This window comes from Dendrobium catenatum, unplaced genomic scaffold (assembly GCF_001605985.2).
Source record: "Dendrobium catenatum unplaced genomic scaffold, ASM160598v2 fragScaff_scaffold_1022, whole genome shotgun sequence".
Classification (NCBI taxonomy): domain Eukaryota; kingdom Viridiplantae; phylum Streptophyta; class Magnoliopsida; order Asparagales; family Orchidaceae; genus Dendrobium; species Dendrobium catenatum.
Genome location: NW_021319484.1, coordinates 1,379,616 through 1,401,459, shown reverse-complemented (window position 1 = coordinate 1,401,459; position 21,844 = coordinate 1,379,616). Strand labels below are relative to the sequence as shown.

The window sequence follows — 21,844 nt, the reverse complement described above, 5'->3', positions numbered from 1 at the left end:
TTAAATTGTATTAGGATAAACTTCAAAATCATTAGATATGTTTTGAGATTCAGTGCTAATAAAAATAATTTGTATTGCACTAATCTTAATAATGATAAACTCCATTCTAATACAAATTATATCAGGATATTCTGACCTATTTTTTTTCCTCCATAAATTTCTGTCGTTACCTGCAAGCGCCATGAATTATGCAGATTAGTAGCATCTCAGACATTCTTACTCATGATTCAAAATAATAAAGAGGTTCCTATAGAATAATTTGCTGTAAAAACAAATGATTCAAAGCTTAATATTAATATCAGACAAGAATAGATTTGCAATGGCAACTTATGTCTTCTCTACTGAACATGACATGCTTTTATTGCAAATGGTTCACATAAGCAGCCTTATGCTTTCATGTTGTGGAGGCTCTGTGGTCAATGGCGGAATTGTGTACTATTCTTAATATAATAAGGGTTATTTCTAATCTGTTTCCTCTGAATCTTATTTTTTGCTCCAAATCTCTCTTTTTTTTCACTCAATTTGCCCTTATAAAAATCAAAAAAGCCTCTTAGCCTCTTGCAATTTTATCCGATTATGTTGAATTTTTCTAACACTAACAAATAAGTATGTGAAAAACGATTTTGTGCAAAATAAATTATTTTTACACCCTTATATATATTTATATTTTTTTTATAAGTTTATCACTTGTCCCTCCTGAGAACTAAGGCTGATTCCTGTTAGTGAACGTTGTACGTCTCTCATGACGTGGCATTATATTTACTATTTTACCATATATATCTCTATATATTGTCTCATGTATTCTGTTTTACAAATGCAATATACAATTCATTCTTTCCATTCTCTGTCTTCTCCACTTCTCCTTGGGTGTGGTTGTTCTTGACTGCTTCCTTTCATGGTATCAAGAGCCATGGGAGATCAAGAATCAACCAATTCTCTCCCTTCCCCTTCCTCTACCCTATCTGAACCCATCACTGGTCTCTCCATCCCTGCTTCTCTAAAATTCCTCATGGCCAACACAAGAATCTTCTATCGAATCAACTTACCTCCGACAACTATGCAATCTGGCGAATCCAACTCCTTCAACACTTGTCGGCAAATGGCTATGCCGGACATCTCACCGGTGCAACTCCCATGCCCGCCAACGTTAACACTTCAGACTACCGGAAATGGCGTCTCGTTGACAGCAACCTCATCTCCCCACTCTTCTCCACGATCTCCCCCTCAACTCTTCCCTACGTAATCTCTTCATCCACGACGCATGAAGCTTGGACGGTTCTTGAACAACGTCTCCAACCTGTAACCGACAAGTCACTCTCGAGTCATCCAACTTAAGAACGAACTCTATCACATCCAAATGAAAGATTCAACTATGCAACAATATTTTGCCAAAATCAAGACAATTGTTGACAATATAGCTACCACCGGCTCCAAAATTGATCCGAAAGATATCGTTTTACACATTCTTAATGGACTTCCTCCTACCTACAACTCATTCAAGACCGCCATCCGTACATCCCTTCTACAAATTGATCTTGATACTTTTTATTCTCTCATCTGCAGCGAGGAGATAAACATTCAGCAATAAAATCTTATTTTTTGCCCCCAATCGACCTTTTTTCCACCCAATTTTCCCAAAAAAAAAAATCAGAAAGCCTCTTGGCCATCCGCTATTTTCATCTGATTATGTTAAATTTTTCTAACACTAACAAATAAGTCTATGAAAATCAATTATGTGCAAAATAAATTATTTTTGCACCCTTATATATATTTTTATTTTTTTATAAGTTTAACACTTGTCCCTCCTGAGAACTAAGGCTGGTTGCGGCCTGTTTGTGGGTTACTTTGTCATGAAAGAAATTACAAATTGAGATTATTGACTTCATTTAGATGGATTTGAAATTTCTACCCGATGCTCTGTCTGAACCAGATTTGTGCAATTTAATACAATGTAGGGATATGTGATTCATGATATTAAAAAATTTATATCGAAGCAATAGATTTGATCTTACAGGACATGAAAATGAAGCTAAGTACAATGATCTGCAGAAAACTCAGCAAGTTATTGTAGATGGGGCTTACAAACATCAAGTTCAGTACAATAATCATCGGCTGATGCTAGCACAACTTCTATAATGGATAAGCATCCTAAGTAGTTCAAGATATGGGTCCATCTCTATTCTGAATTATCCCTTTTTAAATCAGTACAGAAATTCTTTGAAAACAGTGAGAAAATAGAAGCCAAATAGAACTGTAATTGCAGTTTGAAAAATAAAACAATAAGAAAGTTGTCCTAACAATTAGAGAAGAAATTTGTCCTGAGATTAGACCAGTATCTAAAAGCTGAAAGATGGTGATTGAGACACTAACAATAGAAGTTGGGGAAAAAAATCAAATGCTTTTATTACATAGGGAGAGTTTGCAGACCTTTTGAGATTGGTTTGTGCTAATACAAATCTAACAGCAAATGCAAGGAAATTATAAGTTATTTTGTGGAGATAACAAAATAGTGCAATACGAGGCAAAGTTTATATATGCACCACAGTTTGTACCAACATACGAGGAAAATGCCATCAATTTTAAGGGAAGTGTAAAATTCTATTCAAGAACCTCTAATTCCTTTGGCAACAGCCTCTTATTCCTTCGGAAATTCATGAATTTTTAGTGTTGGTGGAAAAAGCAAGATTATTAGAGAATGATCTATCGGCTACTAAGCAAAAATAATAATATTGAGAAGAGAAAGAGGTATCAAGAGGAGTTACTTTGAGAGTGGTTAGTATTTCAATACCACCTCAGTCAAGGACATACAATGAAGGAATAAGAGGCTGCGGAAAAATAGGTCTAAATGTAAACCCTAAGGACAAGTGCAGAGTTGAAGGCTACCTCAGTCAAGGACATACAATGAAGGATTCACCTGTAGAGGGGGAAGAACTAAGATGATAGGACTAACAAAGGTTCATACAGAAAATCAATTTAAAGGTAAAGACCAACCGGTTAAAAGTGGCGTGCATGACTTAACTCAACAAAAAGCAAAGGAATCTATTTAAGTCAGGACATATATTATTAATAACAGATCATTCTGATATTTGTTTTTTGATATGCTACATCTAATTTATTTATATTTGAAGAGTTTTCTAAGGAATTATGGATGGAGCCTACTCCATTGAAACATGAATTATCTGTAATTTTGCTTATTGAGGTTGATATGGATAAATACATGTGTTGAGGTAGGGTTATGATTGCCAATAATATAAAAGAAATTCAAATTTCCCTCTCTCTCTCTCTCTCTCTCTCTCATTGCCGCCCAAATAAGGGGGGCCCACTAGCTTAGGCGGTGGGGTTTAAAGGAGGAGGTTTAGCCCGCCTCCTGTAGGTCTAAACCGGCCTCACTTGGGCTAGTTTGGGCGGCACCGTAATAATACCCCCTCTTCCCAAAGAGCCACCTTGTCCACCTTGACAAGGTGGAAATTAGGAAATTGATGTTTCACCCTCTCATAGGGTTCCCACATCGAACTGGACATCCTTCATATGCCCATCAGCTTGTTTCTTCATAATTTGTTGGGCTCTCAGTAGATGTCTCTTTAACTCTTCTAACACTGTTCCTCTCCTTCAAGTACTCCTCCACTGAAGAAACTGGAGTACTGCTACTCCAAAGTGCACCAAGTGAGATGGATATCTTCTATAGAACACCTTGAATTGGGTCATCTGAGAAGCACAATGATAAGAAGTGTTGTCACAGTACTCAACCCATGATAGCCACTTGACCCAAAGATTGCGTGTCTCCGATATAAAGCATCTACGGTAGGTCTCTAAGCTCCTATCGACCACTTTTGTTTGGCCATATGTCTGTGGATGATAGGTGGTGCTCCTTTTTAGAATTGTCCCCTGCAATCTAAACAACTCTATCTAAGAATGGCTGAGGAATACCTTATCTCTATATGATATTATCGCCTATGATACTTCATGTAATACAACCACCTCTCGGATGAAATATGAAACTATTGTCACTACTGTGTATGGGTGTCGGAGGGAAATGAAATGGGCATACTTACTCAATCGGTCAACCACCACCAGAATCACCGTGAACCCTTCTAAATGTGGCAGCCCATCTATGAAGTCAATAGATATCTCCTCCCATACTCTACCCAATAAAACCAACAACTGTAGGAGTCCTCCTAATGACATAGCCAAGTATTTGTTCCTCTGACAAACTTCACACCTGACCACCATCTCCTTCACATCTTTATGCATCATGTCCAGTACAGCTTCGAGGCTAGCCTCCTATAGGTCTTCTGCACCCCTGAGTGACCCCCAACTGCACTCCCATAGAACTCCTGTAGTAAGTGTGGAATGTGGACTGATGTTCTGAGCATCACAAATCTCCCCTGATACATAAGTCTCTCCCCCTCTAATTAGTACCCTGGATGGCTACACCCTTCCCTCAGTAAATCTGTCATGATTTTTCCTAGCTCCTCATCCCTAGCACTCTCCTCCTTGATGGCCTCCCGATCTAGCATCAAAGGAATCGATACTGCCATCGTCTGCAGCTCTCCCATACACCTGTACAAAGAATCTGCCGCCTTGTTCTCCACTCATAGCCTATACTGAATTTCAAAACCATATCCCAACAATTTGGACAACCATCTCTGATGCTCCTTGGTCACCATCCGTTGTTCCAACAAATACTTCAAGCTCCTCTGGTCTGTTCAGACAATGAAATGCCTACCTAACAGGTAGAGTTGCCACTTATGAATGGCTAAGACGATAGCTATTAACTCACTCTGATAGATTAATTTCGGCTTGGCTCTAGCTGTCATCACCTTGTTCAAATAGGCAACGAGTCGACAATTCTGCATGAGTATTGCCCTCACTCTATATCCTGAAGCATCTGCTTCCACTATGAATGCCTGAGTGAAGTCTGGTAAAGCTAAGACTGGTACAATAGTCATCGTCTTCTTTAGTCTCTCAAACACTATTATGGCTGCCTCCCACCATAAGAACCCATCTTTCTTCAGCTGCTCTGTAAGTGGTCATGCTATAGTGTCGTACCATTTTACAAATCTCCTGTAATACCCCATCAATCCTAAGAATCTTCTCGACTCCTTCATATTCTTAGGTAAGGGCCACCTCAGCTAAGCCTCAATCTTTGACTGATCCGCCACCACCCCTTCTTTGGACACAATATGTCCCAACTATTCCACACTAGTCTGAGCAAAATAACACTTCTTCATGTTAGCCTTCAGCTTATGTTCCTGTATGACTCCCAAGACCATCCTCAAGTGCTCCAGATGTTCTTCCTCAATTTTACTGTACACCAGTATATCATTAAATAAAACACTAAAACAAACTTCCGGAGGTACTGCCTGAACACCCTGTTCATCAGTGACTGGAAAGTAGCAGGGGCGTTCGTAAGCCCAAACGGCATTACCAAAAACTCATAATGCCCCTCGTGCGTCTTGAAAACTATCTTGGAGATATCTGCCTCCCTCATTCTAATCTGGTGGTATCCAAACTTCAAATCCAGTTTGGAAAAAATCACTGCCCCATTCAGTTCATCCAAGAGCTCGTCAATCACCGGAATAGGAAACTTATTCAGCACTGTCTCCTTGTTCAAAGCTCTATAGTCCACACAAAATCACCAGCTCCCATCCTTCTTCTTGACCAGTATGATCGGACTAGAGAAGGGGCTCACACTCAGCCTGATGATCCCACCTCCATCATCTCTCGAATCAGTTTCTCAATCTCATCCTTCTAAAAATGAGGATATCGGTAGGGCCCGATGCTGATGGGTGATACACCTTCCCTCAATGCAATGACGTTCTCCTGCTTCCTCGATGGTGGCAATCCCTAAGGTGGCTAAAACACCTCCTGTAATTGTTGAATCAATGATTGTATTTGCCTATGATGCCGCCATTTCAATTTGATTCTTGAAGATCTTCTTCATCATCAGATGAAGATCAAAAACTTTGTCTTCCATCGAAGAAACCTTGCCTTCCACGGATGAGAGTCGATCTTCCAACATGGCTTTGATTTGGCTCATCTCCCCTTCGAAACGTTCCTCCAATGCATCAACTTTCTTGGCCACCATAACAAAAATCTGGATATTAGATCCAAATTTCAGCAAGATCTCTCCTTCTGACCAAAATTCCTCCACTGAATTTTCGAAAAATTCAACCCACAATGGTCCAGTAATTGCTCTGATACCAATTTGATAGGAAATACCTGAGTTTGCAAGTAACCCTAGTGGGAATACTTGAGTTCGCAAGCAACCCTAGCAATAGTTGGTGAAAACAGCGAGAAAACTTCAAGATTTCAAATGAAAATAATCCAAAATCAGTATATTATATTATATAAATCAAACCGAGAGCAAGAAAAAGCAAAGATACAATAGATCCTCAATTCGAGTGGAGGATCGTTCTCTCCCAATCTCTAGACAATGAGTCTAGAGCCCAAGACACCAAGGAAACTCCAAGAACAACTCAAATCATGCATGTCCCCTAACCCTAACTTCTCATGCTTTTAAATACATCGCTTCCTAATAAAAGCTTCCTAATATAAAAGAAATTCAAACTCTCTCGTAGGTCTGAACCAGACACACCTAGACCGGTTTGGGCCACTTTAACAATTTCCCTCCAAAATCAACCCTCAAATCATCCCATAAATCTACTCTCTTCAATTAGGAAATATTTCCAAGTTAATCCCCCCCCCCTTCGCTAAGAAAAAAATTGCCCCTAAATATGTCCTCTTCAACTAGGAAACATTTCTTAATTAATTCCTTTTGATTAAGAACCTTCATAAACAACTCCCACTTGATTAGGAAATTTCCTGATTCCCTCCCAATCAAATTTGGCCAATCTATCAATACTCTCCTCCCAAAGTGCCACCTTGTCCTCAAGGTGGAATAAAGAAAATTATTGTTGAAGTACTTGACTAATAACACTGGATTAAAAAATGGGCTGACACTGGGTCGAATGATACATGCCTCCAGCATCTCCCTGATAAATATCTCGATCTCATCCTTATGGATTTGAGGATAACGATACAGATGAACACTAATAGGTGAAACTATTTCCTTCAAGATAATAGCATGCTCGTGTTCCCATAGAGGTGAATATCCTTGAGGTGGCTGAAAAACCTCACTGAATTGTTGAATCAAGGGCTGCACTACAAGAGGAACGTCATCTACCTCCTCCAATTTGTTCCCCTCCAGCCTATGTAGTTCCACCAGATGACCTTCCCCCCACCTTATGTATGCTCCTCAGTATGGTTTTAAGTGATACCATGGCTTTGGAGAGCCCTGCATCTCCCCATATCGTACTCTTCTCCCTCCCACCACCAACTCAACCGTCAATGACCCCCAATTAACCTTGGTGTCTCCCAAGATCTGCAGCCACTTCATCCCCAAGATGACATAAGTGCTTCCTAACTCCAATGGGAGAAACTCCCTCACTCGAATCCTTTGTATGGTCAAAACTACTCCTCTACAAATCCTCTGGCCTGTCTCCACCATCCTTGTACCCATCGTCACTCCATAACATCCTGTAACCACTAATTTCACTCCCAATTGGTTCACGACCTGGTTGGAAATGAAATTATGAGTAGCCCTACTGTCAATCAACACCACCACCTCTCTGTCTGCTATTTTCCCCTTCACCTTCATGGTATGATTAAGAGTGAATCATACTACTGAATTCATGGAGACCTCCCATACATCTAGATGTAGGTTATCCTCCATCTCTCTCTACCTCACTCTCACCTCCCTCTTCAGTTTCCTCGTCATTACAGACTGTGAGAACCTGAAGAGTTTGATCCCTACACCTGGCCCTAAAGTATACTTGATGCGGAGCATATTTAGCCAAGGAAGCCTGCAGCTCAACTTATTGGCACTTGCTCTTATTTGTTGTCAGCAGGACCAACGCCACTACGTATTTTACTCTTTTTGATAGCACATCACATGGTTTGCTTTTTACATGACTAACTGTTTTTCGTCCTTCTTGTTGAAGGAATTACATAGCCAAAGTTCCTGTAGGTATTACTCGATTTTTCCGCTTATGAACTAAAATTCTGCTTCTAAGTGCAAAACTAGAACAGGTACTATTCTATGCCTTAAATTCTATTTTTCTTGAGTTTCCTAGTGCAGGATCCTACATCAGTATTGGTACGTCCACCGCCAGTAGGGGTGGCTCCCGGGGTCAACAACAGCCTTGAAGCTCTTTGGAGGGAGCACAATCAACTGGCGCAACAAACTGATGAATTGGCAGCGGACGTTCACCGAATCTTCGGTGAGGTGCGGCAAGAACTGAGGGAGATTAACCTCAAGTTAGAGAGGTTCCATATCACACGACCAGTAATTCCACCAGAACCAGCATTGAGACGAAGAAATTGAAATGTCCGGAGACATCAGAGAGGATCACAAATCATTGAGGTGTCTGATTCCGAGGGGGAACTAGACCGTTTTGAAGAGCCTGGCAATTCCAATTCTGAAGTTGACGCTGCAATTCAGCGTCGTAGGCGGCCGAGGGAAGCAAACAAAACTCACAGTGAATTTAAAGTCAAGTTGGACATACCGTATTTTGATGGCAAATTGCATATTGAAGACTTCATGGATTGGGAGAGATCCGTTGAAACATTCTTTGAATATATGGACATTGAACCTGAAAAATAGGTTAAATATGTCGCTTGTAGGCTCAAGGGGGGAGCTAGTGCTTGGTTGCAGCAGGTTCTTCAATCACTGAGGCGAGATGGAAGGGGGCAAGTGCGTAGTTGGCACCGGATGAAGTGACTTTTGCAGGGACACTATCTGCCAACGGATTATGAACAAATGTTGTATGTTCAATATCAACATTGTGTTCAAGGTAGTAGATCCATAAACGATTATACCAAAGAATTTTATCGCTTAAGTGCTCGCAACAATTTAAATAAATCAACAAATCAATTGTTGGCTACATACATTGGTGGATTGCAGGAAGCTATACAAGATAAATTGCAATTGAATGAGGTATGGTCACTTTCACAAGCTGTTAACTATGCATTGAAGGTTGAATTATAAATGCTCAGACACACTCGAGGAGGCCAATATAGAAGAAATTCAGAAACTGCAGTGGAGCATAGCAAGCCATCTAACACAGCGGCATCGCAGGAGAGCAAGCAACCGTTAGCGAGTCCCACTACTAGTGCCCCTGTTGGCGGAACTAATAGAAATTTGGAGCAAAGAAGTAAAGCAGCAAGTAAAGAGAATCCATATGCCAGAAACACTAATATTAAGTGCTTCAGGTGTTTTCAACAAGGACACAAGTCCAACGAATGTCCGTCAAGGCCGCAATTACAAATGGTGGAAGTGGATGCAGAGGTAGAACTGGATGAAAATGATGCAGATTGTGAAAATTCGCAAGAAGATGTTTTGGGAGATGATGGCGAACCACTTGTCTGCGTGATGGAAAAACTGCTTTTGGCGCCGAGACAATCCAATCCATCCCAGCGTAATGCTCTGTTCAGAACCAAGTGCACGATTAGCGGAAAGATATGTGATTTGTTGATAGACAGTGGATGCATGGAGAATGTGGTGTCTCGCGCAATGGTCCAAGCATTGGAGCTCAAGACAACAAAAAATCCCAACACATACAAGATCAGTTGGGTTAAAAAGGGAATGGAGATAGCTGTGACCGATTTATGTCGAGTATCATTTTCCATTGGGAAGCACTATGCAAGCGAGGTCTTATGCGATGTGCTAGAAATGGATGTGTGTCATATTATTCTGGGTAGGCCATGACAATATGACGTGGGAGCCATTTACGATTGTCGGGCCAACGCATATGCATTTGATTGGAAGGGGAGGTGTTTGTGATTGCTGCCATCTAATTCTGGACAAGAGCACAATCTTCCAAAGAATAAAACTGCTTTGCATTCTGTTTCGGTTTCAGCAATGCTAAATGCTTGGAAGGAAACCTCCCGCATACTAGCTTTGATAGTTAAAGAAGTAGCTGAATGTGCACCCGAAGCCAACCATTCGGTGGAGTTGCGAAGCCTGCTGGAGCAGTATGCAGATGTTTGTTCGGAGAACCAGCCAGTGGAATTGCCTCCCATGCGGACCATTCAGCATCAAATAGAGTTCTTTCCAGGTGCTTGATTGCCAAATTTACCGCACTATAAGCTTAGTCCAAATGAGAACAAAATTTTGCAGCAAATAATAGATGAACTGATGAACAAACAGTTGATTCAACATAGTTTGAGCCCTTGCGCTGTACCGGTCTTGTTGGTGCCCAAGAAAGATGGTAACTGGAGGATGTGCATGGATAGTCGGGCAATTAATAAGATCACGGTTAAGTTCAGATTTCCTATGCCGAGAATGGAAGAAATGATAGAGAGGCTAGCTGGTTCAAAAATTTTCTCTAAATTGGATCTCCGCAATGGTTATCATTAAATCTGAATCAGGTCGGGCGACGATTGGAAAACAGCTTTTAAAACACATGAAGGCCTATACGAGTGGAAAGTGATGTCGTTCGGGTTATGTAATGCTCTGGCCACCTTCATGCAACTAATGAACGAGGTTCTTAAACCTTTCTTAAATCGTTGTTGTGTCGCATATTTTGATGATATATTAGTAGTACCAATTTTGGAGACCATTTTAAGCATTTGACATAAATATTTGAAGCATTGAGGAAGAATAAGTTATATTTAAATATTGCAAAATATGAATTTGCTACTCATTTGGTATCATTTATGGGCTTCCGAATTTCTGGTGATGGCATAAGTGCCGACCCATCCAACATTAAAGCTGTTAGAGATTGGCCAATCCCTCAAACATTTATTGATATCCGCAGTTTTCATGGGTTGACAAATTTTTATTGGAAGTTCATTAAAGGTTTTAGTATCTTGATGGCACCGATAACAGGCATCCTGAAATTAAAGAAATTCTCATGGGGCGAGGAGCAGCAAAGAAGTTTTGAGAACATTAAGGATACATTAAACTTCGACACCGGTTCTTGCGTTGCCAAATTTTGATAAGCCATTCTTGGTGGAGACAGATGCTTCTACTATTGGGATCGGGGCTGTGCTATCTCAAGAAGATAGACCCATTGAATTTTTCAGTGAAAAATTAAGTATCCCAAGGCAACGGTGGACCGTTTATGAACAAGAACTATATGATGTGGTCAAAGCACTTAGACAGTGGTAACATTACTTGCTCCAACAGGATTGTGTACTATGCAGCAATCACAAGGCATTGCAGTATATCAACACCCAAAAGAACATTAGAAGGATGCATGCCCGATGGATATTATTCCTGCATAAATTTACTTTTGTGTTAAAACATAAAAGTGGAAAACAAAATCGAGTTGCGGATGCTTTGAGCAGGCGGTCAGCTTTAGTCACAAAACTCCAAACCGAGCTTGTTGGGTTGGACGGCTTGGGAGAACTTTACCTAGATGATGCAGACTTTGGCACCATTTGGCACAAATGCATCCAAAGGGAACCTATAGAAGATTATTCTATTAGGCGCGGCTTTCTTTTCAAAGGAAACTTATTATGCATGCCCAAGTCTTTGTGGCAGCAACAAATCATAAAAGAGATTCATGGTGGTGGTTTGGCTGCTCATGTTGATAGAGATAACACCTTGGCACAATTACAAGCCATATTTTTTTGGCCGCATATGCGAAAGGATGTTGTCCGGTTTGTTGAGAGATGTTCAATTTGTCAACATTACAAAGGGGGCAGACATAACACATGTTTGTACATGCTGTTGCCAGTGCCAGAGTCCATATGGGAGGATCTCAGCTTAGATTTTGTATTGAGTCTGCCTCGCACTCGTCGGGGAAATGACTCAATCAAGGTGGTCGTGGACATATTTTCCAAGATGGCGCACTTCGTAGCTTGTAAGAAAACCTTTGATGCACTAAATATAGCTAAATTGTTCTTTCGCGAGATTGTAAGATTACATGGTGTCCTCGCTCTTTGACATCCGACCGCGACGTCAAGTTTATTAGTTACTTTTGGCGTGAATTATGGAAGCACATGAATACTCAGCTGCAAAGCTCTTCATATCATCCGCAGACTGACGGACAAACCAAAATGGTGAACAGAACATTAGGAAACTTACTCCGCTGTTTGGTGCAGGAAAATCCAAAGTTGTGGGATGAAGTGCTCGGTCAGGCCGAATATGCGTTCAACTCAATTCCAAATCGATCGACGAGTAGGTCCCCTTTTAGTATTGTTTATAGTAAGCTTCCAAATACAATTGTTGATATTGCAGCCATGCCCAAGTGCACCAACCAAGCAACTGCTTCACTCGCTAAACAGTTCACTGATATGCTAGCCAAAGTGCGGATCAAGCTGCTAGATTCAAATCAAAATTATAAACAGAAGGCCGATTTACATCACAAGGAGAAGATTTACAATCCTGGTGATTTGGTACTAGTTAGATTGCGGAAGGAGCGCCTGCCATCGGGAGATCATTCCAAACTCAGTCGCCGCAAATTTGGACGGTTCGCCATCTCTCAACAAATTAATGATAACGCTTATGTTATTGATCTACCTGCTGAGTTTCACACTTCGCACGCTTTCAATGTAGCAGATATATATCCTTACGTACCACCGGATGACAGCAATGTTACAGTGCTGCCGGAGGAGAGCATCCTTCTTTGCGGAAGGGGCAAATGATGCGGAGCATATTTAGCCCAGGAAGCCTGCGGCTCAACTTATTGGCACTTGCTCTTATTTGATGTTAGCAGGACCAACACTACTTATTTTACTCTTTTTGATAGCACATAACATGGTTTGCTTTTTACATGACTAATTGTTTTTAGTCCTTCTTGTTGAAGGAATTACATAAGCCAAAGTTCCTGTAGGTATTACTCAGTTTTTCTACTTATGAACTAAAATTCTGCTTCTAAGTGCATAACTAGAATAGGTACTGTTCTATTGCCTTAAATTCTATTTTGCTTGAGTTTTCTAGTGCAGGATCCTACATCAATACTTCTCATCACGTCTCAAGCATAATCCCTTCATCCTCTTCTCCGCATCTCCCTCTTTGTCAGTCTTTTCAAGTTCTCTGCACTTCATTCTCCTACTGGCTTCTCCCTAGGAGTCTCGCGAATATTGCCCGTTGCATGTCCCTTGGGTGCTAAAAGAGTGGTAATCATCCTATAAGACCACCTGAACTAATACACATGGCTCCCCTCTCTTGGTACTTTTGATCCTCCACTAGCAGTGCCAGTTTGTTTTGATTAAAAAAATATATTTAAGTATATATAGTTTTGAAAAAATATTTAATTTTCTTTAGGAATATTAAATTTTAAATTTTGAAATTGATCTGGGGTCAGGACTGGTCCAGGTGACCTCATACAAAAATGAGGTCAACACAGTTCCATTGCCTCTCCCAAGTCACGAGGCCTCATGACTCTCATTGCGGCCCTGATCTCTGATTTGAGTCCCTTCATGAAATTACCCTTCAAGACAGTCTCCAATAGTCGAACTAATCGATTGGCCAGGTACTCAAATATCTCGTGATAATTTGACACTGATCTTTCCAGCACTAGTGCAAAGAACTACTCATAAAAGTCCCCTCCCCTGCTAATTCGAAAACATTCCAATAAACATTCCTTGAACTCCCTCCAACTCCGTATTGGACTCTTCATGTTTCTATGTTGGTTTTCTATGTTGGTAGAAAGACAATGCCTTCCCTTCAAAAGATAAGCCCGCTACCGTCAATTTTTCCTCCTTCGTCAACCCATTGATGGTGAAATTCCACTATACCTTGTAAATCCACTCATGTGCATCATCTTCTTACAAAATGGGCATCTTCAGCTTTCGTACCTTCGGATCTCCCCCGTTTCCCCGGATTCCTCCATAATTTTCCCTTTCCCAAGTGTTTGATCCTCCCCAAGTCTCCCGATCTTCCCTTTCAGGCTCATACCCAAATTCCTCTTTGCTTTCTCCTCTCCTTCCTTCAGAATCAGCACCCCTCCTACCATAACCCCTCCTACCATAACTACGCCTCTCTCCATACCTTCCACCTTTCTCATCTATGATCTTCACATCGTTTTTCCTCCTACGAAATTAAGAATTCATTTCTTTCTACGGCCCCTTTGTTTTTTATGTCGCCATTTGAATTTAATTTTCTAAAATCTTCTTCAACATCTCATGAAGATCGAAAGCTTTTTCTTCCAGGGATGAAATTCTTTTTTCCACTATTGATTTCATTTGGTTCATCTCTTCAAGGCGTTCCTCCAACGCATCCATTTTCTTGTTGGACTAAAAAATATGAATCTCGATTCCAAAAATAGCAAAACAACCCCCTTCTATTTAAAATCAGCCACTGATTTTCTTAGAAAAATCTCCCAAATAGTCACAAAATTTGCTATGATACCAATTTGTTAGGAAATACTTGAAGATCTCAAGTAAACCCTAACAACAGAAGCAAAAAATCAACGATGACGATCCACAAAACCAATGGAAGAAACCAGAAAACAATAGTATTTATTGCAATAATCAAACTAACGGAAGAAAACTAGCAAAATACAATTGATCCTCAATTCGAGAGAAGGATCTTTCTCTCCCAATACATAGACGCCGTTAGAGCCCAAGACACCAAACTCTAAGAACAAGAACAATCACAATAATTTGCATAACCCTACCCTAATCCTCTCTTCCTATTTAAAGCAAACAATTAAACAACAAAAACCTAAATATCCCTCCCCTAATTCCCTCCTATTTACTTAATTATCTCCCTCCCAAATTAGCCCTCAAATCATCCCATAAATCTGTCATATTCAATTATGAAATATTTCCTAATTAATCCCCCCCAAATCAGCCCCTAAATATGACCTCTTCAATTAGGAAACATTTCCTAATTAATTCCTTTTAATTAAAAACCTTCCTAAACAACTCCCTCTTGATTAGAAAATTTCCTAATTCCCTCTCAATCAAATTTGGCCAGTCTATCATCATCTTAACAAATCATACGACGAGTTTCATCGTGCAGTAAACCAAATTATTCATAAGTGCTAACTACATTGTGATTTTAGTCTCATCTACTTACCTCCACAAAAATTATGGGCTAAATCACTTGATCACCAACAACAAACCTAACTTCATCCACAATTTGATCCCTTGAGATGATGATGGTCCGTATGAAGATGTTATGATGATAGATCTTATTGATGATGAACGTTATAATGCTGATCCTTGTGAAGATATTTTTTGATGATAGACTTGACTAATGATGAACTTTATAAGGTGATCCTTACGAACATGTTTATAACAAGGCAACTCTTTTTTATTACAAATTGGATAACTCTTAGTTATGAAAACCTAAATTTCAGACTACACATAAGATTCACACTAAATATATTATCTATGATTAAGACAAAGCTTATGTCCAATAACGCCCAAGCTAGATAATATTATTCAACATAATACAATGTTTCAAACAAAAAAAAAACGAAGATTGTTTATCTATTTCACTTGCCATAATTTCAAGAGGCATACATTACTTTAAACAATTACAATTAGTTGCACCTACTAGAAATCGAATTCATGTTATTGTTACAATCATCATCTCACCTAATTCATTGTTGATTCATATTACAAAGATCTTACAAGTACATGAAATTTAGAACTACCAAACCTTAGTGCCTTCGTAAAACTTTAGAAGAAATTGAAGATGCCATTTCTGATGATGATCCAAGTCACACTTGCACATCTGCCACATCAACGCTTCTTTTGATTCAGATTATCGAGTTCAACTCTTTGATGGCACAACATCAACATTTTTGCTTATTCCACAACCAATTGCCAATATTTGACCAAAATGTCGCTTCTTACCATTTGAACATCAAGAAAATGACTCAACCAACTAAAAAGACAATTCTCCAAGTCGTGACCACTCTAGTAAATCCAATTTGTTTAAATGAGTAGCTACTGTTAGAGGTTGACTTCATTTGAGAAGTTCAGCACCTAGACGTGATCTACAATGTTATCATGGTCCAAAAATTTTATAAGAACTAGTAGATGTGCGTTGACTTTACAAATATGAACCAACTACCAAGCCTATTAGAAGGACAATACCTTGTGAATTGATGCTCTTGTCGACTCAACAATCAACTGTTCTATAATCAGTTTTCTCAATGCTTTTTTAGATTATCATAATGATTCGACCAAAAGAAAGATAGAGCAACTTAACTGTGCATGATGGACAACATTTTCAAAGAGCAAAAGGGTCGAAATATTGAATTTTATGCTGATGAACAATTTATGCTGACGATTTGTTCATGAAAAGTAAAGCCCCAAAGAAGCATGTCGTTGAACTCAAGAAGAAATTTGCAATTCTTATGGCGTTGACCTCAAGGAGACATTGCAATTCTTAACAAGTACCATCTTTGGAGTATGATCATAAAAGTTTATGGGCTTCCTTCTTACTCCCAAAGGCCTCAAAGTGAATCCTGACAAAGTGCAAGTAATATTGATAGTATTGCCACAAAAATGATTGACAACTTGTGATAATGTTATGTTTGAAATTGTTTTTATCTTTAGGGCTTTATTACTGTTATCATTCTTTTTTTTTTTTTAGCTTTATTTTCTTTTGTCATTTTTATTAATTACTTAAAGTTGAGGTGGAGTGGTAAATTCTCTTTTTTAAGTCTTGAGGTTGTTAGACCGGTCCACTGGACCGGTTCAGCCGGTCCAGGCGGGACCGGTTCTCGGGCGGAAATCGCGAATAGGCGGATCTGGCGGAGAACGAGCGGCCCGTCCGCCCCCGTAGAGCCGTTTAGGAAGTTTTTTTGAGCGTTTTGAGAGGGAAATTTGAATGTAGGGACTGTTTAGGGAATTCCTTTTGATTTGTATGCATTAAATAGTAGATTTTCCTAGGGTTTGATCATCTGGAATTTGGCTGAAATTTGAGATCTCGTAGATTTAGGTTTCTTTGGGCTCTAGCGGCGTCTAGAGATTTGGGAGAGATCGATCCTCCTCTCGAATTGAGGATCAATTGTATCTTTGCTATTTTTCTTGCATCAACTAGTAAAATACAAGTTGTTTTCCCAATTCTCTCTCAGATTTTCCCTGTTTTTTCCCACTGTTTGCTGTTTTTCCTGCTGCGAACAGCAGTTTGCATCGAGTTTCTCTATAGAAGCGATTTGGAAATACTTGAAATCAAGTATTTCCTATCAGAGGTCTATAAATACCTTTCATTTCTTTTGGAAAAGGAGTTGGATTGTTTTCATTTCAGATTTTGAAAATCTAAAAGGGAGGGAGAAATCTCATTCCTTGGGGTGGATTTCCCCTAAGCTTGAGAGGAAAGGAAGTGAGGGTTTGTAGTTGAGTTTGGGACACCAATATCAATCTCCCACTACCGTTGCTCTCTTCCACCATCAAAATTGGATACCGCCCAGGCCCCCAACTGTTCACTATTGCAGGGGGTGTTCGTAAACGTTCCAGCAAGAAACGTTCTTCCATGGACATTTACGGGTCAGCAGCCTTGGAAATCTTCAAGAAAGATCCAAAAGAAAATGCAAGAAATGTGCTAGTTTTTCTTTTTTAATTCCTGCAGGGAGGACTTTCTTGTAGTCAAGAAATCAATCTTGGATCCAATTGAAGCCTATTCAGGTGCAGATACAATTCTCCAGAGGAATTCCTAACAACCATTAGCAGCAAACCAATTAATCTACCTGTTCTTGGAAGATGACAAGCACTATCATCCAACAAACGACTTAAAAGAAATCCTAATTTTCTGCAGCTAAGTCATTTATCAATGTTATCAAAGCTTATCAACTTCAGTTTTCTCCAACTCTAATTTGGTATTTGATTTAAAAAGAATTATTCATTAGTTTGTAAGCAGTTTTTGTAGGATTGAGGAATTTGAAGGTGTTCTTCTGTCTTTGTTGGTTAATCATTCTTCATTCTTATTTCCTCAGTGTCAACTTGTGGGGTGAGTATTATACCTAAATTGCTGATCTCAAAATATAAAGACAAGTGTTCTCCATTCCTTAAAGCATTGAGAAAAGAAAAAAAATTTCAAAAGACAGAGAAATGAAACAAAATATTCACACAATGGAAATCTTTAATTTCTTCAGCACCTCTTCTTCAGAGCCCACAACCAAATGAAACTTGCACTTTTGTCTTGATGGGCAATGAGATAGTTAGTTCGATCCTTAACAAAAAAGATGGAAAGAAGCAATGGCTATTTACTATATCAATATATCCTATGTGGACCCCCCTTGAGTATAGTTTTTTATATGATTCTCTAACTTCTTTTAGATGTAAACATTTCAAGTAGAAGCCAAAGTACGACTTCTTCTGGAGATCATCATCCAATGCGAACCATCAGGTAGCTTTATACCATAGAGCATGAGCATCATCTCATTGGTGCGATAAAGCATCTTAAGTGAGTTATTTTAGTTTATTTTATTTATTAAATGTAAATATTAAAAAATAATAATAATAATCATCTAAATTTTATTTAAATGTTAAGCATTTCATATTTTTTGAAAAATTTTGTCTAAGTTTTAAAAATCCCGCCTAATTTTTAAAAAACCCGCCTAAATTTAAAAATTCCTGCCCATGGCTGGCGAGCCGGCTCGAGCTCATTTACAGTGAGACGAGCTCGCCTTCCATCTAACGAGCCAAGCTCGATAAGGGCATAAACTCGACTCGACTTGACTCGTTTACACCCCTAGTTACAACTAGGTTTCTATAATTTGACTGTGGACTTATTTTCTTCTTTGGGAATATGGATGATCTTACTCTTGTTGTACTTATTAATCTCATATTTAATTTTAGCAAGATAACAATTTAATATAGAATCTCATGAAACAACTCCTCTCTACTTGATACAAAAGAGTATTTGGGAGGACTTCAGTGAATGACGAGAGGCGGATAATTGGAAGAGAAAACTAAAAGATAACTCTTCAAATAAAGACATGCTAGAAGCTGGCAACTTGGAAGTCACCTCCCAAAGTTTGAAGGTTTTGGGAAACATCTTGAACTTGAGTGCATCAAACACGTCATAGAGCAAGAAAGCATTCGTGAAGACATTTAAGTGCTTTACAGGGTCAATATCACCCTTGAAGCCAACGGGATGAGAGCCTTAATATTTACAAGGACATGCTCAACCAAGATTTCAAGGATTAGAGGAGAGGCACGAGATTCATCGTAAGGAGTTCTGCAAAACAATTGCATTCTATGAAGGTGGGATGGGTTGTTTCCACTTATCTGAGGAGATGATGGGAAGAGTAACAATTGGGCAATGATAAGGGAGAACATCTTGATTCCAACTCTAAGGGTTATGAGTTAAGAGGGAAAGTTGCGCATTAACCTGAACAAACTGATCATCAACATCTGTTTGTGTGGCATATAGATGGGCACAACAATAGGAGTCACTTGGGGTGGAGTAAAAACTTCTCTAACTTAGCACACAAACCAGTGATTGTTGGTGGTAGGGAAGTAGTTCATGGCGTTAGTGTTATCGACCTAGCGAATACCTTTCTGAACCTTTTTGAATCAAAGGAATTCTAACAGTTGTTCCAGATCAAAGCTAATATATCCATCCATTCAACAGACAAAATAGCACAAGGTATGAAAAGAAGAACCAATTGAATACGCGCGTCAATTTTCACTTAACAGGATTATAGTATTCGTGAAAAGAAAATTAGAACTACCTCAAAGGGTTTAACATTCACTTGTACTTGATTTCCATGACGCTCTTAACATTGGGTGCGTAAAGGGAGTATAACAGCACTTGCCTCCTTGCGATGTCGAGCTGTGAATTGCCGTCAGCGAAGGCAGCGGCGACGGAGGCCGGATCGGAGAGGTGGCGATTCTCGCGGAAGCCATCGATTGTCCTTCTCCTCGCGTACTCCCTGATGTTGAAGTCGGAGAACTTGGAAGCAGTGCGAAGAAGCGACCGAAATAGACTTAGCAATTCGGCTCTCGACGCAACCACCATCGCTGAAGCCGATGCCGCCATGGCTGAAGTTGGGGAGAATCGTCCTATACTTCCTAAACCCTAAGATATAAATAAGCTTATTTTTTTCCTAAAAAAAAAATACTTATTTCCATTTGAAACCTCAGCATTTTAGAAATTGCAAAATAGTTCCTAAATATTCAAAATTATATACATATAAAAAGAATCTTAGACTGTAAGCTCGCTGAAATCGGAGTTCATATGCTCCCGAAATTAATTTTTGAAGTTTCCAACTAGGTTTTGCCTCGAGATTCGTGCCCGATCAAGATGATTTTGCGATGCCGTATCAATCATAATATAATATTGATACATAACCAATAAATTATCTTTGATCGGGCACGAATCTCAAGGAAAAATCAAGTTGGAAACTTTCGAAATTAAAATTGGGGTCATCTGAACTCTGATTTCAACAAACTTATAGTCAAACTAAACGTCTTGAAAATACGAACACAATGACACCAAATTCGACTCAATCCAAGTCCAAATGGGTCTAAATCATGGACCCGAAGCACTGTTGGAAGGTTCAAACCATAATTTGGATTAACAAATGGTTTTTTTAACATGACATGCTTATAATTGAATCACGCGGCTCGACGAGACGAATCCAACAAGCCCAAGATCATGAAATTCCGAACTTGTTACGACTTTCAAATGTCTAACGAACGGTCCATGATAAGGGGATTCAACATTGGTCGTCCATCCAAACTACTTCCCATTTACCCTTGATCTTCCTCCTATTTACGGGTCATGCCATTTTAGGAAATATATAAATAGACTCATCATTCCTCTTGGAGAGGGACCCCCTAAGCCTAAGGAGAAAAGAGAGATATCGAAGATCGCTCTTGTATCTTGGACATTTTCATGTCAGTTACGTTCCCTGAGGTTGCCCTGGAGTTCCACCGGACCACCCCTAGAGGCCATGAGTTCCGTCGGACCATCACTTGAGGCCCGGAGTTCTGTCAGACCACCACCTGAGGCCCAAAATTTCATCATACCACCACGTGAGGCCCGGAGTTCTGCCGAACCACTACATGAGGCTCGGACTTCCGCTGGACCACCACCTGATCCTCAGACTTTTGCTAGACCATTACTTAAGCTCGGACTTCTATCGGACCAGCACTTGAGGCTAGATTTCTTCTAGACCACCACCTGAGGCCCTGACTTTAGTCGGGCCACCACCAAAGGCCTGGAGTTTTGCTGGACCACCACCCGACGCTCGGAATTCTACCGGACCATCACTTGATGCCTCGAAGTTATGTCAGACCATCATTTGAAGCTTGGAGTTCCGCAGGACCACCATCGGACACTGGACTTCCACCAGACCACCGCCCGACGCTGAAGTTCTGCCAAACCACCATGATGCTATTAACTGACACCCAATTTTCAAGTAGCACTGGACTTCTGTTAGTCCGCCAAGGGACACTGGACTTTCATCCCCGTTTGTCATTAGATTTCAACCATACAGTTGGCATTTGTAATTTGATCGCCCTCAAGGACGAGTCAGCCCACTATAATATACTTAAATTCTAGTGGAATCATTTTCAACTGGGTCAAGCCTCCTGTTTTTTCCCCTTTCTAGGGTTTTCCTCGTAAAAAAATATTTTGTTCTATGCATGTGAGCTAGATATCCGTACAACACTAAGATGTAGAATTTTAATTCTATTGCCACGTATACTCTAGCCCGAAACAATATAATTATGTTAAAAAAAATAAAAGCTATTTTAAATAAGAATATGTTTAATATAAATTATAGGATCTTTAATAAGATATAAAATAACGTTAGGGATACTTTATTTGTAAAATAAATTCAAATTCTCATAATTTTTTATTAAATCTCTTCAAATTAAAAAAAAAGCATGAAATATTTAATATATATTTTTTATTAGTTGC

The 21,844-nt window shown here is 39.5% G+C and overlaps 1 protein-coding gene across 2 annotated transcripts; it reads right to left on the bottom strand.

The window, feature by feature from the left end:
- Positions 1-19,999, bottom strand: LOC110099413 (LYR motif-containing protein 4). Of its 2 annotated transcripts, none has more exons than XM_028697926.1 (2): positions 19,730-19,999; positions 1-167 (listed from the first exon to the last, which is right to left on the bottom strand). In XM_028697926.1, the coding sequence occupies exons 1-2, from the start codon at positions 19,955-19,957 to the stop codon at positions 117-119; spliced, it is 279 nt and encodes a 92-aa protein (XP_028553759.1). In that variant the 5' UTR covers positions 19,958-19,999; the 3' UTR covers positions 1-116. The 2 variants fall into 2 exon arrangements, with proteins under 2 accessions (XP_028553759.1, XP_020682207.1); XM_020826548.2 differs by having other exon boundaries at positions 1-168; positions 19,647-19,994.
- Between the last annotated feature and the right edge of the window lie 1,845 nt (positions 20,000-21,844).

Coding starts and splice junctions, on each gene's coding strand:
- LOC110099413 (XM_020826548.2), bottom strand. CDS start 19,957: ATGGCGGCATCGGCTTCAGCGATGGTGGTTGCGTCGAGAGCCGAATTG.